The sequence below is a fragment of the Entelurus aequoreus genome, linkage group LG14 (assembly GCF_033978785.1).
Source record: "Entelurus aequoreus isolate RoL-2023_Sb linkage group LG14, RoL_Eaeq_v1.1, whole genome shotgun sequence".
In the NCBI taxonomy this organism is placed as follows: Eukaryota; Metazoa; Chordata; class Actinopteri; order Syngnathiformes; family Syngnathidae; genus Entelurus; species Entelurus aequoreus.
The window spans coordinates 28,225,292-28,242,814 of NC_084744.1; the positions used below are offsets into that span (position 1 = coordinate 28,225,292).

General features: G+C 40.1%; 2 protein-coding genes and 1 pseudogene across 2 annotated transcripts in view; 1 reads left to right on the forward strand and 2 right to left on the reverse strand.

The window, feature by feature from the left end:
* The window catches only part of LOC133664605 (oocyte zinc finger protein XlCOF22-like), a 22,913-nt gene extending 20,937 nt beyond the window's left edge, over positions 1-1,976 (forward strand). Inside the window, exon 3 of the mRNA XM_062069371.1 lies at positions 1-1,976. This exon is cut by the window's left edge and continues 1,830 nt beyond it. The gene's annotated coding sequence lies outside the window, so the exon portion shown is untranslated.
* Positions 1-17,523, reverse strand: part of LOC133664599 (oocyte zinc finger protein XlCOF6-like) — a 221,356-nt pseudogene that overhangs the window by 64,515 nt on the left and 139,318 nt on the right.
* On the reverse strand, positions 4,972-15,742 carry LOC133664688 (gastrula zinc finger protein XlCGF17.1-like). The gene is made up of 4 exons (XM_062069525.1): positions 15,302-15,742; positions 13,232-13,327; positions 8,491-8,646; positions 4,972-6,741 (listed from the first exon to the last, which is right to left on the reverse strand). The coding sequence occupies exons 3-4, from the start codon at positions 8,633-8,635 to the stop codon at positions 5,975-5,977; spliced, it is 912 nt and encodes a 303-aa protein (XP_061925509.1). The 5' UTR covers positions 8,636-8,646; positions 13,232-13,327; positions 15,302-15,742; the 3' UTR covers positions 4,972-5,974.

Below are 17,523 nucleotides of genomic sequence, written 5' to 3' on the forward strand. Positions count from 1 at the left end.
GCACACTTGATATTCAGAGGTGGGTAGTAACACGCTACATTTACTCCGTTACATCTACTTGAGTAACTTATGGGAAAAATTGTACTTCTAAGAGTAGTTTTAATGCAACATACTTTTACTTTTACTCCTCTCTATTATCTACATTCAGCTCGCTACTCGCTACTGATTTTTATCGATCTGTTAATGCACGCTTTGTTTGTTTTGGTTTGTCAGACAGACCTTCAAAGTAGGATCTATCGCATGCCTGCGTTTCACCAATCAAATACAGTCACTGGTGATGTTTGACTCCGCAGGGCGGTCACATGACCACATGTGTCACGTGACCGCCTGGCTCTGTTTGATTGGTTTCAGTGGCAAAACAACAACAACAAGCTTAAGCTTACATGAACTCAACGTCAAATTTGAGGAAGCACATCGCGATAAGTAACGTTAGTAGATATTTTGGCTGTCATCGTAGGCTGATGTTAGCTTCTCTGCTATGAATCACTGTCAAATGTACATCGTGTGGGGACATTTATTAACGCACTGCAGCCTCATAGACAGACAGAGACACACACACACACGCATGGATAGAAACGCCATTCAGAAGTGCACAGTGTGTTCTCAGGTGTAGCCCACACCTATCAGTTTATGGTTTGTGTAAAGGCTAACTTGTTATTTTCCTTTGTAATCTCTGCCTACTGAGCCTATGGTGCTGTTAAATTATTGTGGCTCAATTTGCCGTAATTTTTTTATGTTAATGTATTATTATTTAATATATATTATTGTTTTAGTTGCTTAAGAGATATTCCTGGCTCTGAATTTGCTCATTGCTATTTTTATGTTTTTGTGCATTATTTGTTGCCGTCATCATTAAACGAACAGGTTACTCATCAGTTACTCAGTACTTGAGTAGTTTTTTCACAACATGCTTTTTACTTTTACTCAAATAAATATTTGGGTGACTACTCCTTACTTTTACTTGAGTAATAAACCTCTAAAGTAACAGTACTCTTACTTGACTACAATTTCTGGCTACTCTACCCACCTCTGTTGATAGTACACACCGGAGAAAAACCTTTTGGTTGTTTAGTGTGTTATTAAAGATTACCTCGCAATTCAAATCGCAAATACACATAATAACACACATATGAGGATAATATTTTCTTTTTTGGAAGTCCTCTTACACTATTGATCTACTGCAGGGCTACTCTAAGAGTCCGGATACAAGTCCGGGTCTGGACCATGAGTCAGTCTAGGCACTATCTGGACCCATCCATCCCACCTTATGTTAAAAATTACACAATAATACTACATTTATTTGGTGTACTGGTAAAGCAAGAAAGAAAGAAATGGTTTGTAATGGTAAGTGGAGTATGTTTATATATGATCCACAGCGATCCATTAAAAATAATGTGTTCACATAAGTGTTCAAATACTTTCACCTTCACTTAAACACAGTTACCCTGAAATTTGATGAAGCAGTCCATCATGAATAATAATCATTTATCTCTATGTATTATTATTTGGCGCTCTTTTGATACGTCTTTTAAAAACACATCCTCTTTGCTCAGCATCAGGCTGTGTTGACCTTTGACCCTGCCCTGTCACATCATAAAGGTTGTTTTTGTCTCCATTTTCCCTGCAGACCAAAGACGGCAAACAACAGATTGTCTTTTGGTCTTAACATGTTGTCCTGAGTTCTGAGGTGTGTTAAGGTGGAATTTGTCACAATTCCAAAACGAGTCAATTGTCTCATTTGCAAGTATAGAACGTCTTGTTTATCAACCATTTCCACAGTAGGCTACTTTTAAGTGAATATGTACTAAAAGTGTATTTTTCTACTTCTGAGAATGTACAAGTTGACCGTATCCAAATATTATCTTGTAATATTGTTGTAACATCGACCAAGTTGCAGCGCTGTAACCTTTACATGTGACCTTGTAGAATAAAATTATGTCAACCGCGACTAACGACTTGATCCCTGGAGCTGTTCAACAAAGCATCGTGCTCTAATGCAGATAGAAACAAAATACATAAATCCCTGACTGGAAGGATAGACAGAAGATCAACAATACTACTATCAAGAGACACCGAACCAAACACTGGACATGTAACCACACGGTTAATGCTGTGCCGCCTGTCGAAGCCTAGCAATGCTGTTGCTAACGACGCCATTGAAGCTAACTTAGCTACAGGACCTCATCAGAGCTATGATAAAAACATTAGCTCTCCACCTACGCCAGCCAGCCCTCATCTGCTCATCAACACCCGTGCTCACCTGCGTTCCAGCGATCACCGATGCGGTCGGCGGCCCGGAGACGTAGGAAGTCAAGGTGAAGTCGGCGGCTAGCGCGTCTGCTATCCATCTCAAAGTCCTCCTGGTTGTGTTGCTGCCGCCAGCCGCTAATACACCGATCCCACCTACAACTTTCTTCTTTGCAGTCTCCATTGTTCATTAAACAAATTGCAAAATATTCACCAACACAGATGTCCAGAATACTGTGGAATTTTGCGATGAAAACAGAGCTTTTTGTATTGGATACAATGGTGTCCGAATACTTCCGTTTCAACGATTGACGTCACGCGCATACGTCATCATACATAGACGTTTTCAACCGGAAGTTTTGCGGGAAATTTAAAATTGCACTTTATAAGTTAACCCGGCCGTATTGGCATGTGTTGCAATGTTAAGATTTCATCATTGATATATAAACTATCAGACTGCGTGGTCGGTAGTAGTGGCTTTCAGTAGGCCTTTAAGAGTTAAACTAGCACTGTTTTTTTTTTTTTTTTACTGTGTAAGCTCCCAGCTTAATAAGTTACAGTAATCGATGTATATGCAATTATGCGTCATTGGTGGACAAAAGGGAGGGATTTTAGCGATATTACGGAAATGAAAGAAGGCTGTTGAGAAGTTTGCGTCGTGTTGCTGCGAGAGTGGTGTTTCCCATGATGCGGAAAAAAAGAAAAGTAAGCAGGTAGGAAAAGTCTCTTTTACTCCATAAACAACAGAGAAGGAGGAAAAAACCTATGGAAACTAATGGCTTACTTGTCACAAATAGAAACCCAAGATGTGGATCCGCACCTATTAACAGGCGAGACGGGTGGAAATAGGGAGCATGATTAACTTAGAAACAGGTGGAAACACTAATCACTAACTGGGGACAGGTGTGGGGGACAGCGCTCAGGAAGCAGGATGACACATACACAAGGGAAGGAAAAACCAAAATAGGAGCGCAAGAATATAACCTACCACAACATAGGGAGAAACAATAACCAAAATACAAAACTATCCTGCAGTAACAGGTTATGACATCCGTAATAAAAACACTCCTAATGTGGAAGTCAAATGCGAGAGTTGGTTTGAGAATGATACCAAGATTTTTCACCAAGTTGCTTAGTACGATTGTTGCATTATCAAATTTCAATGTGGTATCCTCAAACATGCCGATGTCTAGCAGAACCAATAAAAACAATTTTAGCGTTAAAATGCAAAAAGTTACCGGACATCCATTGTTTAATTGTATTTAGACATGCCCCGAGATGACTACAATCTGGCGTTTTGGACATCTTTAGCGCATGACAGCGCTAAGTATTCATTTAGCTGTTGTGCAATAATGTTTTTTTGTAGGATTTTAGAGATAAAAGAGGTGCGACACCAGCATGTAGTTTAGCAGGTCAGATTCTAGGTTAGGTCTTTTAAAGGCCTACTGAAAGCCACTACTACCGACCACGCAGTCTGATAGTTTATATATCAATGATGAAATCTTAACATTGCAACACATGCCAATACGGCCGGGTTTACTTATAAAATGCAATTTTACATTTCCCGGCAAACTTCCGGCTGAAAACGTTTCGATATGATGACGTATGCGCGTGATGTCAATGGTTGAAGCGGAAGTATTGGTACACCATTGTATCCCAATACAAAAAGCTCTGTTTTCATCGCAAAATTCCACAGTATTCTGGACATCTGTGTTGGTGAATCTTTTGCAATTTGTTTAATGAACAATGAAGACTGCAAAGAAGAAAGTTGAAGGTGGGATCGGTGTATTAGCGGCCGGCTGCAGCAACACAACCAGGAGGATTTTGAGTTGGATAGCAGACGCGCTATCCAACGCTAGCCACCGACCGCATCGATGATCGGTTGAAGTCCTTCGTCGCGCCATCGATCGCTAGAACGCAGGTGAGCATGGGTGTTGATGAGCAGATGAGGGCTGGCTGGCGTAGGTGGAGCGCTAATGTTTTTATCACAGCTCTGACGAGGTCCCGTAGCTAAGTTAGCTTCGATGGCGTCGTTAGCAACAGCATTGCTAGGCTTCGACAGGCGGCACAGCATTAACCGTGTGGTTACAGGTCCAGTGTTTGGTTGGGTGTCTCCTGATAATAGTATTGTTGATCTTCTGTCTATCCTTCCAGTCAGGGATTTATTTATTTTGTTTCTATCTGCATTTAAGCACGATGCTATCACGTTAGCTCCGTAGCTAAAGTGCTTCACCGATGTATTGTCGCGGAGATAAAAGTCACTGTGAATGTCCATTTCGCGTTCTCGACTCTCATTTTCAAGAGGATATAGTATCCGAGGTGGTTTAAAATACAAATCCGTGATCCACAATAGAAAAAGGAGAAAGTGTGGAATCCAATGAGCCCTTGTACCTAAGTTACGGTCAGAGCGAAAAAAGATACGTCCTGCACTGCACTCTAGTCCTTCACTCTCACGTACCTCATCCACGAATCTTTCATCCTCGCTCAAATTAATGGGGTAATCGTCGCTTTCTCGGTCCGAATCGCTCTCGCTGCTGGTGTAAACAATGGGAAAATGTGAGGAGTCCTTCCTCCAGTGACGTCACGCTACTTCCGGTACAGGCAAGGCTTTTTTTATCAGCGACCAAAAGTTGCGAACTTTATCATCGATGTTCTCTACTAAATCCTTTCAGCAAAAATATGGCAATATCGCGAAATGATCAAGTATGACACATAGAATGGATCTGCTATCCCCGTTTAAATTAAAAAAAATTCATTTCAGTAGGCCTTTAAGCAGAGCTTGTTTGGAACACCAGTCATATGAACAAACTTTTCACTTTTTCCATTCTGTTAGTCCGAAGTCTTCTAGCGTCTCTTATTTTCACACATTTACTTTTATTTCACTTCATGCATTGAGTTACATTTGAAATGACTCCTCTTTATGCTGCTGTTGTTTGCTATTGGCATCGGTTTATTGTGTACATGCATACAGTTAGTGTATATAACACAGTTTTACATTCCAACACGTCCAGAATGTGGTAGGGACAGTTACTTAAACAAAAAATGTAATCTATACATGTTAGAAGCATATTGACAAGATTGTGTTACACACACGACAATGATGTCACACATATTATATGTGGTGATGTTTTTAGAAGGTCAAAGTTAGAGTGTCCGCCCTGAGATCGGTAGGTTGTGAGTTCAAACCCCGGCCGAGTCATACCAAAGACTATATAAATGGGACCCATTACCTCCCTGCTTGGCACTCAGCATCAAGGGTTGGAATTGGGGGTTAAATCACCAAAAATGATTCTCGGGCGCGGCCACCGCTGCTGCCTACTGCTCCCCTCACCTCCCAGGGGGTGATCAAGGGTGATGGATCAAATGCAGAGAATAATTTCGCCACACCTAGTGTGTGTGTGTGTGTGTGTCAATCATTGGTACTTTAACTTCTTTAAAGTTCTGACATTTTATTTAAATGTGTTTCTTACCCTAATACTTATTAAATCATATTTCAGCACACACTACAAATTATAATCATATTCCAGCACACACTACAAATTAATCAGGTAAAAGGTTTTCCTTCAGTGTGTATTATTGTGTGTTTTATCACACTCCTCTTTTCAGTAACACCTTTACCACAGATTAAACAAGGAAAGGTCTTTCTCCAGTGTGTCTTCTCATGTGTCCTACCAGTGCTGATGGTTTACAAAAGCTTTTGTCGCAGCATGAACAGGAAAATATTGTTTCACCAGTGCACTTCCAAATGATAACTTTTAGCAAAACCATTCCCACAGACTGAACAGGTAAAATGTTGTCGTCTAGTGTGTGTACTCATGTGGAATTTCAAAGGTTGACTTTCATTGAAATCTTTGCCGCAGACTGAACAGGAAAAAGGTATTTCTCCAGTGTGTATTACTGTGTGTTTGATCAAACTCCTTTTTGTAGTATAACCTTTACCACAGATTGAACAGCAAAAAGGTTTTTCTCCAGTGTGTGACCTCATGTGTACTTTTAAAGTGTCACATCGAATGAAATCTTTATCACAGAGTGAGCAGGTAAAAGGTTTTTCTCCACTGTGTATTCTCATGTGTCTTTTCAGAGGACCACGGTAATTAAAAGTTTTTTCACATAGAGAACATTTCAAGTGAGTGTTGTCAGTGTGACATGTCTTATCATCTTTACAGTGTTCATCATCAGTGTCAGGAGAGTGTGACGTTGTGTCCTCACTATCTGATAGTGGAGCTAAGAGCTTGTCTGCTTGTGATCCTCCACAGTGGTCTCCATCAGCTTCTGTTGTCATGTGTTGTGTTGAGCTGCTGCTTGGAGGCTCCGCCTCTCTCTTCTCCTCACTTTCACCTTTGACCTCATCATCTTCACTCTTCACAATGACACTAATCACTGGGAACTCCTCCAACCATTCAAGCTTCTCTCCCTCCTGACTGATGCTGTGTTCCTCCTCTTCCTCTTTAAAGTGGGGGGTCTGTGGTTCTTCCAGTTCCATCCTGATTTTGCCTGTCATTCACAATCATTATGAGAGGCAAGAACATAGATTTTGAAGATGATTGAAAAAACATTTGGAAGATGTGACTAATATGAGTCACCGTTGTAGCCTTCAAAGCCTCTAAAACAACTTAAAAACCCTCCATTAACGTTTTATATACAAACCCCGTTTCCATATGAGTTGGGAAATTGTGTTAGATGTGAATATAAACGGAATACAATGATTTGCAAGTCTTTTTCAACCCATATTCAAATTAATGCACTAAAAAGACAGGATATTTGATGTTCAAACTCATAAACTTTTTTTTTTTTTGCAAATAGTAATTAACTTAGAATTTCATGGCTGCAACACGTGCCAAAGTAGTTGGGAAAGGGCATGTTCACCACTGTGTTACCTGGCCTTTCCTTTTAACAACACTCAGTAAACGTTTGGGAACTGAGGAGACACATTTTTGAAGCTTCTCAGGTGGAATTCTTTCCCATTCTTGCTTGATGTACAGCTTAAGTTGTTCAACAGTCCGGGGGTCTCCGTTGTGCTATTTTAGGCTTCATAATGCGCCACACATTTTCAATGGGAGACAGGTCTGGACTACAGGCAGGCCAGTCTAGTACCTGCACTCTTTTACTATGAAGCCACGTTGATGTAACACGTGGCTTGGCATTGTCTTGCTGAAATAAGCAGGGGCGTCCATTGTATTGTTGCTTGGATGGCAACATATGTTGCTCCAAAACCTTTATGTACCTTTCAGCATTAATGGCGCCTTCACAGATGTGTAAGTTACCCATGTTTTGGGCACTAATACACCCCCATACCATCACACATGCTGGCTTTTACACTTTGCGCCTATAACAATCCGGAAGGTTCTTTTCCTCTTTGGTCTGGAGGACACAACGTCCACAGTTTCCAAAAACAATTTGAAATGTGGACTCGTCAGACCACAGAACACTTTTCCACTTTATATCAGTCCATCTTAGATGAGCTCAGGCCCAGCGAAGCTGACAACGTTTCTGGGTGTTGTTGATAAACGGTTTGTGCCTTGCATAGGAGAGTTTTAACTTGCACTTACAGATGTAGCGACCAACTGTAGTTACTGACAGTGGGTTTCTGAAGTGTTCCTGAGCCCATATGGTGATATCCTTTACACACTGATGTCGCTTGTTGATGCAGTACAGCCTGAGGGATCAAAGGTCACGGGCTTAGCTCCTTAAGTGCAGTGATTTCTCCAGATTATCTGAACCCTTTGATGATATTACGGAGCGTAGATGGTGAAATCTCTAAATTCCTTGCAATAGCTGGTTGAGAAAGGTTTTTCTTAAACTGTTCAACAATTTGCTCAGGCATTTGTTGACAAAGTGGTGACCCTCGCCCCATCCTTGTTTGTGAATGACTGAGCATTTCATGGAATCTACTTTTATACCCAATCATGGCACCCACCTGTTCCCAATTTGCCTGTTCACCTGTGGGATGTTCCAAATAAGTGTTTGATGAGCATTCCTCAACTTTATCAGTATTTATTGCCACCTTTCCCAACTTCTTTATCACGTGTTGCTGGCATCAAATTCTAAAGTTAATGATTATTTGCAAAAAAAAAAAAAGTTTATCAGTTTGAACATCAAATATGTTGTCTTTGTAGCATATTCAACTGAATATGGGTTGAAAATGATTTGCAAATCATTGTATTCCGTTTATATTTACATCTAACACAATTTCCCAACTCATATGGAAACGGGGTTTGTACACACTGCAAGTATATAATGTACCTTTGACGTCATCATCTTCACTCTTCACCGGGACACCAGTCACTGGGAACTCCACCAGTCCCTCAATATGATCTCCCTCCTGACTGATGCTGTGTTCCTCCTCTTCCTCTTTAAAGTGGGGGGACTGTGGTTCTTCCAGTTCCATCCTGATTTTGCCTGTCATTCACAATCATTATGAGAGGCAAGAACATGGATTTTGAAGATGATTGAAAAAACACTTGGAAGATGTGACTAATAGGAGTCACCGTTGTAGCCTTCAAAGCCTCTAAAACAACTTCCAACCCTCCATTAACATTGTATATACACACTGCAAGTATATAATGTAGTAACAGACACTTTCATAACAATATGTAATATGTACAATATACACACTGCAAATATATATATATATAATGTAGTAACAGACACCTTCATAACAATATGTACAATATACACACTGCAATTGTATATATAATGTAGTAGCAGACACCTTCATAATTACCCTATTTTGGTCGTTCTAATCATTGCCGTAACTGATTTCATCAGCGTGTTTATTGCCGTTTCCAAAGCAGCTCACTTCCGCCTTCTGGCAACAAATGTGTGTTCCTACTTCCGGATACGTAGGTATGTGCGTGCGTGCGTGCGTGCGTTCTAATCATGGCAGACTTGGTTGTAGATGACAAAGACAACTATTTTTGGACAAATGAGGATTCACAACCTTATCTTTTTGAAACTGAATATACGGAGGATGAGCTATTGCTTTTCAAAGCGAAGACGAAGAAAGAAGAAACGTTGGAGCAGACGGAAGCCGAGAGAGTGAGGTCGTCGTGACTTTGACACTATACAATTTGACATAAATGGAGTGATTAACCAAATAAATCGTAAAAAACAGGCAACTGTCATCATGAGTCACACTTTATATTGATCATGATGCACGCAGCACATCATGCGTGTTATTACAACTACAGTACATACGCTGTCTGGCTAGCTGTGTACAAACAAAACACAGTGGAGTGTTTTAAAGGCCTACTGAAATGCGATTTTCTTATTTAAACGGGGATAGCAGATCCATTCTATGTGTCATACTTGATCATTTCGCGATATTGCCATATTTTTGCTGAAAGGATTTAGTAGAGAACATCGACGATAAAGTTCGCAACTTTTGGTCGCTGATAAAAAAGCCTTGCCTGTACCGGAAGTAGCGTGACGTCACAGGTTGTGGAGCTCCTCACATCTGCACATTGTTTACAATCATGGCCACCAGCAGCGAGAGCGACTCGGACCGAGAAAGCGATGATTTCCCCATTAATTTGAGCGAGGATGAAAGATTCGTGGATGAGGAAAGTGAGAGTGAAGGACTAGAGGGCAGTGGAAGCGATTCAGATAGGGAAGATGCTGTGAGAGGCGGGTGGGACCTGATATACAGCTGGGAATGACTAAAACAATAAATAAACACAAGACATATATATACTCTATTAGCCACAACACAACCAGGCTTATATTTAATATGCCACAAATGAATCCCGCATAACAAACACCTCCCCCCTCCCGTCCATATAACCCGCCAATACAAATCAAACACCCGCACAACACACTCAATCCCACAGCCCAAAGTACCGTTCACCTCCCCAAAGTTCATACAGCAGATATATTTCCCCAAAGTCCCCAAAGTTACGTACGTGACATGCACATAGCGGCACGCACGTACGGGCAAGCGATCAAATGTTTGGAAGCCGCAGCTCATGCGTACTCACGGTACCGCGTCTGCGTATCCAACTCAAAGTCCTCCTGGTAAGAGTCTCTGTTGTCCCAGTTCTCCACAGGCCAATGGTAAAGCTTGACTGTCATATTTCGGGAATGTAAACAATGAAACACCGGCTACGTGTTTGTGTTGCTGCAGCCGGCCAAAATACACCGCTTCCCACCTACAGCTTTCTTCTTTGCTGTCTCCATTGTTCATTGAACAAATTGCAAAAGATTCACCAACACAGATGTCCAGAATACTGTGGAATTTTGCGATGAAAACAGACGACTTAATAGCTGGCCACAATGCTGTCCCAAAATGTCCTCTACAATCCATGACGCCACGCGCAGGCGTCATCATACCGGGACGTTTTCAGCAGGATATCCGCGCGAAATTTAAAATTGCACTTTAGTAATCTAACCCGGCCGTATTGGCATGTGTTGCAATGTTAAGATTTCATCATTGATATATAAACTATCAGACTGCGTGGTCGGTAGTAGTGGCTTTCAGTAGGCCTTTAAGTCTCGTCTTAAGACCCACTTTTATTCTTTGGCTTTTAACACTACATGAGTTGTGTGGTCCTCTGTCCTCTGTTTTTTTTAATAAATTTTGATTTCTATTTACTGTTTTAATTGGTTTTACCCTTTAAAATCGTTTTTAATCATATTTATTTTTATACTGGTTCTATATTTATTTATTTTCAGTTTTTATTCAGTAATTGGTGGAGCTAAGGATAAGATTTGAATATTGTTTTTAATATTGTTGTGCAGCACTTTGGAAACATTTTTGTTGTTTAAATGTGCTATAGGAATAAAGTGGATTGGATTGGAAAACATTAAATAATACTTTACAGATACTGTAATATGATTGTTCATGTACAGATTGGTGTCCTATCGCATTGTGTTGTGCGTTACAAACTCTAACGCAATTTACGCTGATGTAGAAATTAGCGTATCTTTTTCCATAGTTAGCTTTTACGGCTAATACTGAATCACGCCAATGTGTTACTCCGCTAGAAAAATAGTTCCTTAGTGTTTGCTCTTACAATAACAATGTTGCTACAGTTTGGTTATTATATAGGTTGCGGAACGTAAATTAAGTATTGTTGACGGTTTTTTAATACAATTTTAAAGGTATTTAGGAGGTAGGATGGTATGCTCCCATTCGCTACATTGCTAGCCACCTATAACAAGTCCATTTTTACAAGTTAGAATGCAAAAAAAAAAACATTTTGTCTTCTGAAAGCTGTTCTGAGTCTACTTGTATGACATGACAAATATAACACACGCAACAGACAATGTATTTAAGAATAGTGTTAATAATAAAATATAAAGTTAGTAAACATGTGAGATAGGGCTGGGCGATATGGACGAAAAAGTATATCTTGATAGATTTTTACTTAAACTCGATATTCGATATATATCTCGATATATATTTCGGTGAAAGTATACATATAAAGATATTCTTTTTTGAGCGAGATTCACCGATATTGAAGTGAATGACAACTGTACTGTAAACAGTCAGTGGCACTTTTATTAACCCAGTTAGTCAAGATGGGTATTAACGGCACAGAAAAGAAACTGTTTAAGTAGCACAGAATTACATAACATAAATAAATTTGAAAAATATTCTTTCTACGTACAATAAATAACATAGCTGTGCAAATAATACATTTTTGGCAGCATTTCTTGGCAACTCCAGAACAGTTTTGATTTGGGCTTACATGAAAAACAACTCAAATTCATGTTTTATCCAGACGCATACATTTGTCTAAATGTGGCCAAGTAGACACATTGGACGTCGTCTACATCGCTAAAAGAAAAATCTAAAGAAGAGAATCCCTCTGCCATCTTACGCTAGTTTTTTTTTATATATAAATCGCTCTTCTCTTCTACAACTCTCTCGTCGTCATTTGGAATGTCTGTTGTGATTTCACTTCCTGGTTCGATGACCCGCCCTATCTTGACTCTGATTGGCCTAATCTCAACCAATCATTCGTAATACGTGCAAGCATGTCTTGGAAGAAGCAACAGGGAGGGGTTTGGCAGCCCATGAGGAGGAGTGGGATTGATTGATTGATTGAGACTTTTATTAGTAGGTTGCACAGTGAAGTACATATTCCGTACAATTGACCACTAAATGGTAACACCCGAATAAGTTTTTCAACTTGTTTAAGTCGGGGTCCACTTAAATTGATTCATGATACAGATATATACTATCATATATACTATCATCATAATACAGTCATCACACAAGATAATCACAATGAATTATTTACATTATTTACAATCAGGGGTGTGGAGGGGGGGGGGTGGGGGGGGGGGGGTAGGATATGGACATCAAGTAGTGGACATAGAGAGAGAGAGAGAGAGAGAGAGAGAGAGAGAGAGAGAGAGAGAGATCAGAAGGCATAAGAAAAAGTATCTGCATTAGATTGTTTACATTTGATTATTAGCAATCCGGGGAGGGTGTTAGTTTAGGGTTGTAGCTGCCTGGAGGTGAACTTTTATTGCGGTTTTGAAGGAGGATAGAGATGCCCTTTCTTTTATACCTGTTGGGAGCGCATTCCACATTGATGTGGCATAGAAAGAGAATGAGTTAAGACCTTTGTTAGTTCGGAATCTGGGTTTAACGTGGTTAGTGGAGCTCCCCCTGGTGTTGTGGTTATGGCGGTCATTTACGTTAAGGAAGTAGTTTGACATGTACTTCGGTATCAGGGAGGTGTAGCGGATTTTATAGACTAGGCTCAGTGCAAGTTGTTTAACTCTGTCCTCCACCTTGAGCCAGCCCACTTTAGAGAAGTGGGTAGGAGTGAGGTGGGAGTGGGTAGGAGTGAGGCGGGGGAGAACAAGGAACACAACAAATAAGCGGCGTTTGGTCATGGATGGATGGATAAATGATATCGATATTACGATATTTTCTTAATTCATATCTTGTTTAAAAATATATCGATATATCTTACAAACTCGATGTATCGCCCAGCCCTAATGTGAGAATAACAATAAGAAGTAAACAAACCCGTTCTGTGTAACACAACTTGATGTTTCTTGAAAACAGCGTCCAGGGGCTGTGGATCCTCTTTTTCCTCTTTAATGTGTGGGAGCTGCTGGACGTCTGTTGGTACAAAAAAAGGAGAATATGAATAGTTTCTGACTGACACTGTTATTAACACAACGATATTATTTGTCTCCAGTGTTAAAAGTGTGTAACTGAACAACCAAGAAAAGCACAGGAAATAGTTCATTTGTCCCAGCCACTAAATTTACTTCAAATGCAGAAGAGTGATTAAAAATAGGGCTTGGAATTTTGAGGAGGGGGCAATTTGAAAAGCATTTAGAAAGATGAGCCGAAACATTCCTAAAAGTCATATCAGAACTTTACAAAGCAGCCATGTAGAATGAGTAACCTTTTTTTTGTATACATGTCGGCCTTTTACACCTAAACCTTAACCTGAATCATAACCTTGTAATGGCATAGTTCTAAGTTACCATAAGTGAAATATCATTGAAATAAATAAATCTTCATCCCCAAACTACTTAGGAAGTGAAATTAGCCACAAAACTATGAATTGTATTGATTATAGTGTAAAATATTTGGCGACAGTGTGAGTTTTGTGTAAACATGTTCTTACACATTGTTACAAACTGAGAATAAATTCAACCTCCCATAAATATTGTGTTTCTGAAACTGTCTCGTTTTCATGAGGAATATAAAAACAAAGCAGTGCACCATCCTCATCCTCCATCTTCTTATGGACAATCTATTTAGGAATGATGTTAAAGGCCTACTGAAACCCACTACTACCGACCACGCAGTCTGATAGTTTATATATCAATGATGAAATCTTAACATTGCAACACACGCCAATACGGCCGGGTTAGATTAGTAAAGTGCAATTTTAAATTTCCCGCAAAATATCCTGCTGAAAACGTCTCGGTATGATGACGTATGCGCGTGACGTCACGGATTGTAGCTGACATTTTGGGACAGCATTGTGGCCAGCTATTAAGTCTGTTTTCATCGAAAAATTCCACAGTATTCTGGACATCTGTGTTGGTGAATCTTTTGCAATTTGTTTAATGAACATTGAAGACAGCAAAAAAGAAAGCTGTAGGTGGGAAACGGTGTATTAGCGGCCGGCTGCCGCAACACAAACACGTAGCCGGTGTTTCATTGTTTACATTCCCGAAATATGACAGTCAAGCTTTACCATTGGCCTGTGGAGAACTGGGACAACAGAGACTCTTACTAGGAGGACTTTGAGTTGGATACACATTGGCCTGTGTAGAACTGGGACAACAGAGACTCTTACCAGGAGGACTCTGAGTTGGATACGCGCTACCGTGAGTACGCAGCTGCGGCTAACAAACATTTGATCGCTTGCCCGTATGTGCATGTCACGTACGTAACTTTGGGGAAATATATGTGCTGTATGAACTTTGCGGAGGTGAACGGTACTTTGGGCTGTGGGATTGAGTGTGTTGTGCGGGTGTTTGATTTGTATTGGTGGGTTATATGGACGGGAGGGGGGAGGTGTTTGTTATGCAGGATTAATTTGTGGCATATTAAATATAAGCCTGGTTGTGTTGTGGCTAATAGAGTATATATATGTCTTGTGTTTATTTACTGTTTTAGTCATTCCCAGCTGAATATCAGGTCCCACCCGCCTCTCCAGCATCTCCCCTATCTGAACACATTCCACTGCCCTCTAGTCCTTCACTTTCACCATCTACGAATCTTTCATCCTCGCTCAAATTAATGGGGTAATCGTCGCTTTCTCGGTCCGAATCGTTCTCGCTGCTGGTGACCATGATTGTAAACAATGTGCAAATGTGAGGAGCTCCACAACCTGTGACGTCACGCTACTTCGGTACAGGCCAGGCTTTTTTATCAGCGACCAAAGTTGTGAACTTTATCGTTGATGTTCTCTACTAAATCCTTTCAGCAAAAATATGGCAATATCGCGAAATGATCAAGTATGACACAGAATGGATCTGCTATCCCCGTTTAAATAAGAAAATCTCATTTCAGTAGGCCTTTATTCAAATTTTTAAATGGTAAAGATGTGAGAGTAAGACGTAAACAAACCTGTTCTGTGTAACACAACTTGATGTTTCTTGAAAACAGCGTCCTATAGTTGATGTTGTCGCTCCTTCTCCTCTTTTGTTGGACAAACTTCCTCCTCATACTTTGCTATCGCTCTTTCGCATATTTTCACACAATCACAACACTTTACACTCACATTTGATCTCTACTTAGCGATGTGTTGATAACGTCCGCGTCTCTTTGTTAGCAGCTAACAAGCTAAGCTAACTAGCAAGCTAAGGTAGCACAAGACGCGATAAAGTGCGCTCAGACTAATGTATCCGGATACAAACAATGACTAACGAGGTTTACTCTACCAAACAGAATGTGTGTGTCCATGTATGTACTGAACACAGAACTATGTAAACACAATAACGTATTCTCCACTAAACGCCATCTTGACTTTAAGTAGTTTAGTTCAACGGCGGTTGGGATAGGGATGTGCGTATCGATCCTGTGGTATCGATATATCGATACTCACACGCTACTCATTTGGCATCACTTTTCTGAAAAAAGTATCGATATAAACCAAAAAACGGCGTGTGGGGGGTGCAAGCATCACTTTCAGATGTTTTTGATGACTTACTTAACTTACTATGTGCTGGGACACCCCTGTACCTGGCAGAGTATAGAGCTGGCCCAGTCACGTGACAGGAGACAGCGAATGAGCGTCGTCAACGTGCAACACACACACAGCCAGCCGACAGCGATGCAGCCAGGCATATCCAATGTTGTCCATTTGTTGACTTAAAACAGGCATTGTTTTTTTTTTTTTAGTAATGTTTACTGAATATTTTTGTGTGGAGTTTGCATGTTCTCCCCGTGACTGCGTGGGTTCCCTCCGGGTACTCCGGCTTCCTCCCACCTCCAAAGACATGCACCTGGGGATAGGTTGATTGGCAACACTAAATTTGCCCTAGTGTGTGAATGTTGTCTGTCTATCTGTGTTGGCCCTGCGATGAGGTGGCGACTTGTCCAGGGTGTACCCCGCCTTCCGCCCGATTGTAGCTGAGATAGGCTCCAGCGCCCCCCGCGACCCCGAAGGGAATAAGCGGTAGAAAATGGATGGATGTTTAAATGATTATCCTAAATTCAAATAATTTCCACACAGGGGAATTCACTGTTAGTTGAAAATTGCTTGAGTATTTAAAACAAGATAAGAAAGAGATACAATTTGGAGATTCTTCATCTTTGCATTACAGTTTTATTTTTTTCCAAGGAAATCTTGAATATATGATTGAATGTGATTTTGGTTTTAATCTGTGACATGATTTCTTACATTTCGAAAACATTAGCCTATTTCATATTTCATTAATTGCTAATTATATCACAAACTTTAAAAAATAACTGCAGCTTCTTGCAATTCGGATTTGACTGTTAATTGGAAAGCCCTAATATTTAATTATTATTATATATAATATATAGTTATTATTATATATAATATTTAATTTATTTTTCATATTTATGTTATTTATTTTAATTTTACTTTTATTATATATTGACCATAATAAATGTGGCATAAATGGTCTGTATTTGTCTTGTGATTTGTCTTGAATAATAACAATAGTAATAATATTTTTGACTGACAAAAAATTGCCAATAAGAAATTATTGGTATCGGTATCGGTATCGATGAAAATGCAAGGAAAAGTATCGGTATCGTATTGAATCCTAAAAGTGTGGTATCGCCCATCCCTAGGTTGGGACGCCATCTTGTTTTTATACTCGCCGTCCTGTTTAGTTCACGCGCAGTGTTGTCAGATCTCGCGAGAGAAACGCGCAACCAACTCTATATCGTCGTGTCTCAATTCGGGGTCCCATGCTGTCGGCCAAAATTATTTTTGTAGACAATTACAGCATGAGCTAGTTCACATGATTAACGCAAATAATAGTTTCGTTGTAGGGGGCGTGTATATATTTTTAAGTATGTCTTTTATATATTAGGGGGTGTGTATATATTTTTTAAGTATGTCTTATATATATATATATATCAGTGGAGGCTGGTGACTTCCAGAATTGAGGAGGCCATTTTTTTCCGCTTGCTCACTTCACTCGCGATGGAATGTTCCCTGTTCTCTTATCTGTCTTTGTGCTGGCCAAAGGCATACTATTTGGAGTGTAAGCTACAGTCAGAAAGTTCTTGCTGATGCAATTCATTGTGCAGAGCTTAGCCTTGTGCCTTCCTGAAGAAATTACATTGCTGTAAGTCTATGAGCCTGCCTGATA

Excerpts from the sequence above, each read along its gene's own strand:
- LOC133664688 (XM_062069525.1), bottom strand. The coding sequence starts at position 8,635 with ATGGAACTGGAAGAACCACAGTCCCCCCACTTTAAAGAGGAAGAGGAG. Across the intron at positions 6,742-8,490 it reads TGAAGATGATGACGTCAAAG|GCAAAATCAGGATGGAACTG; the intron begins GTACATTATATA and ends TGTGAATGACAG.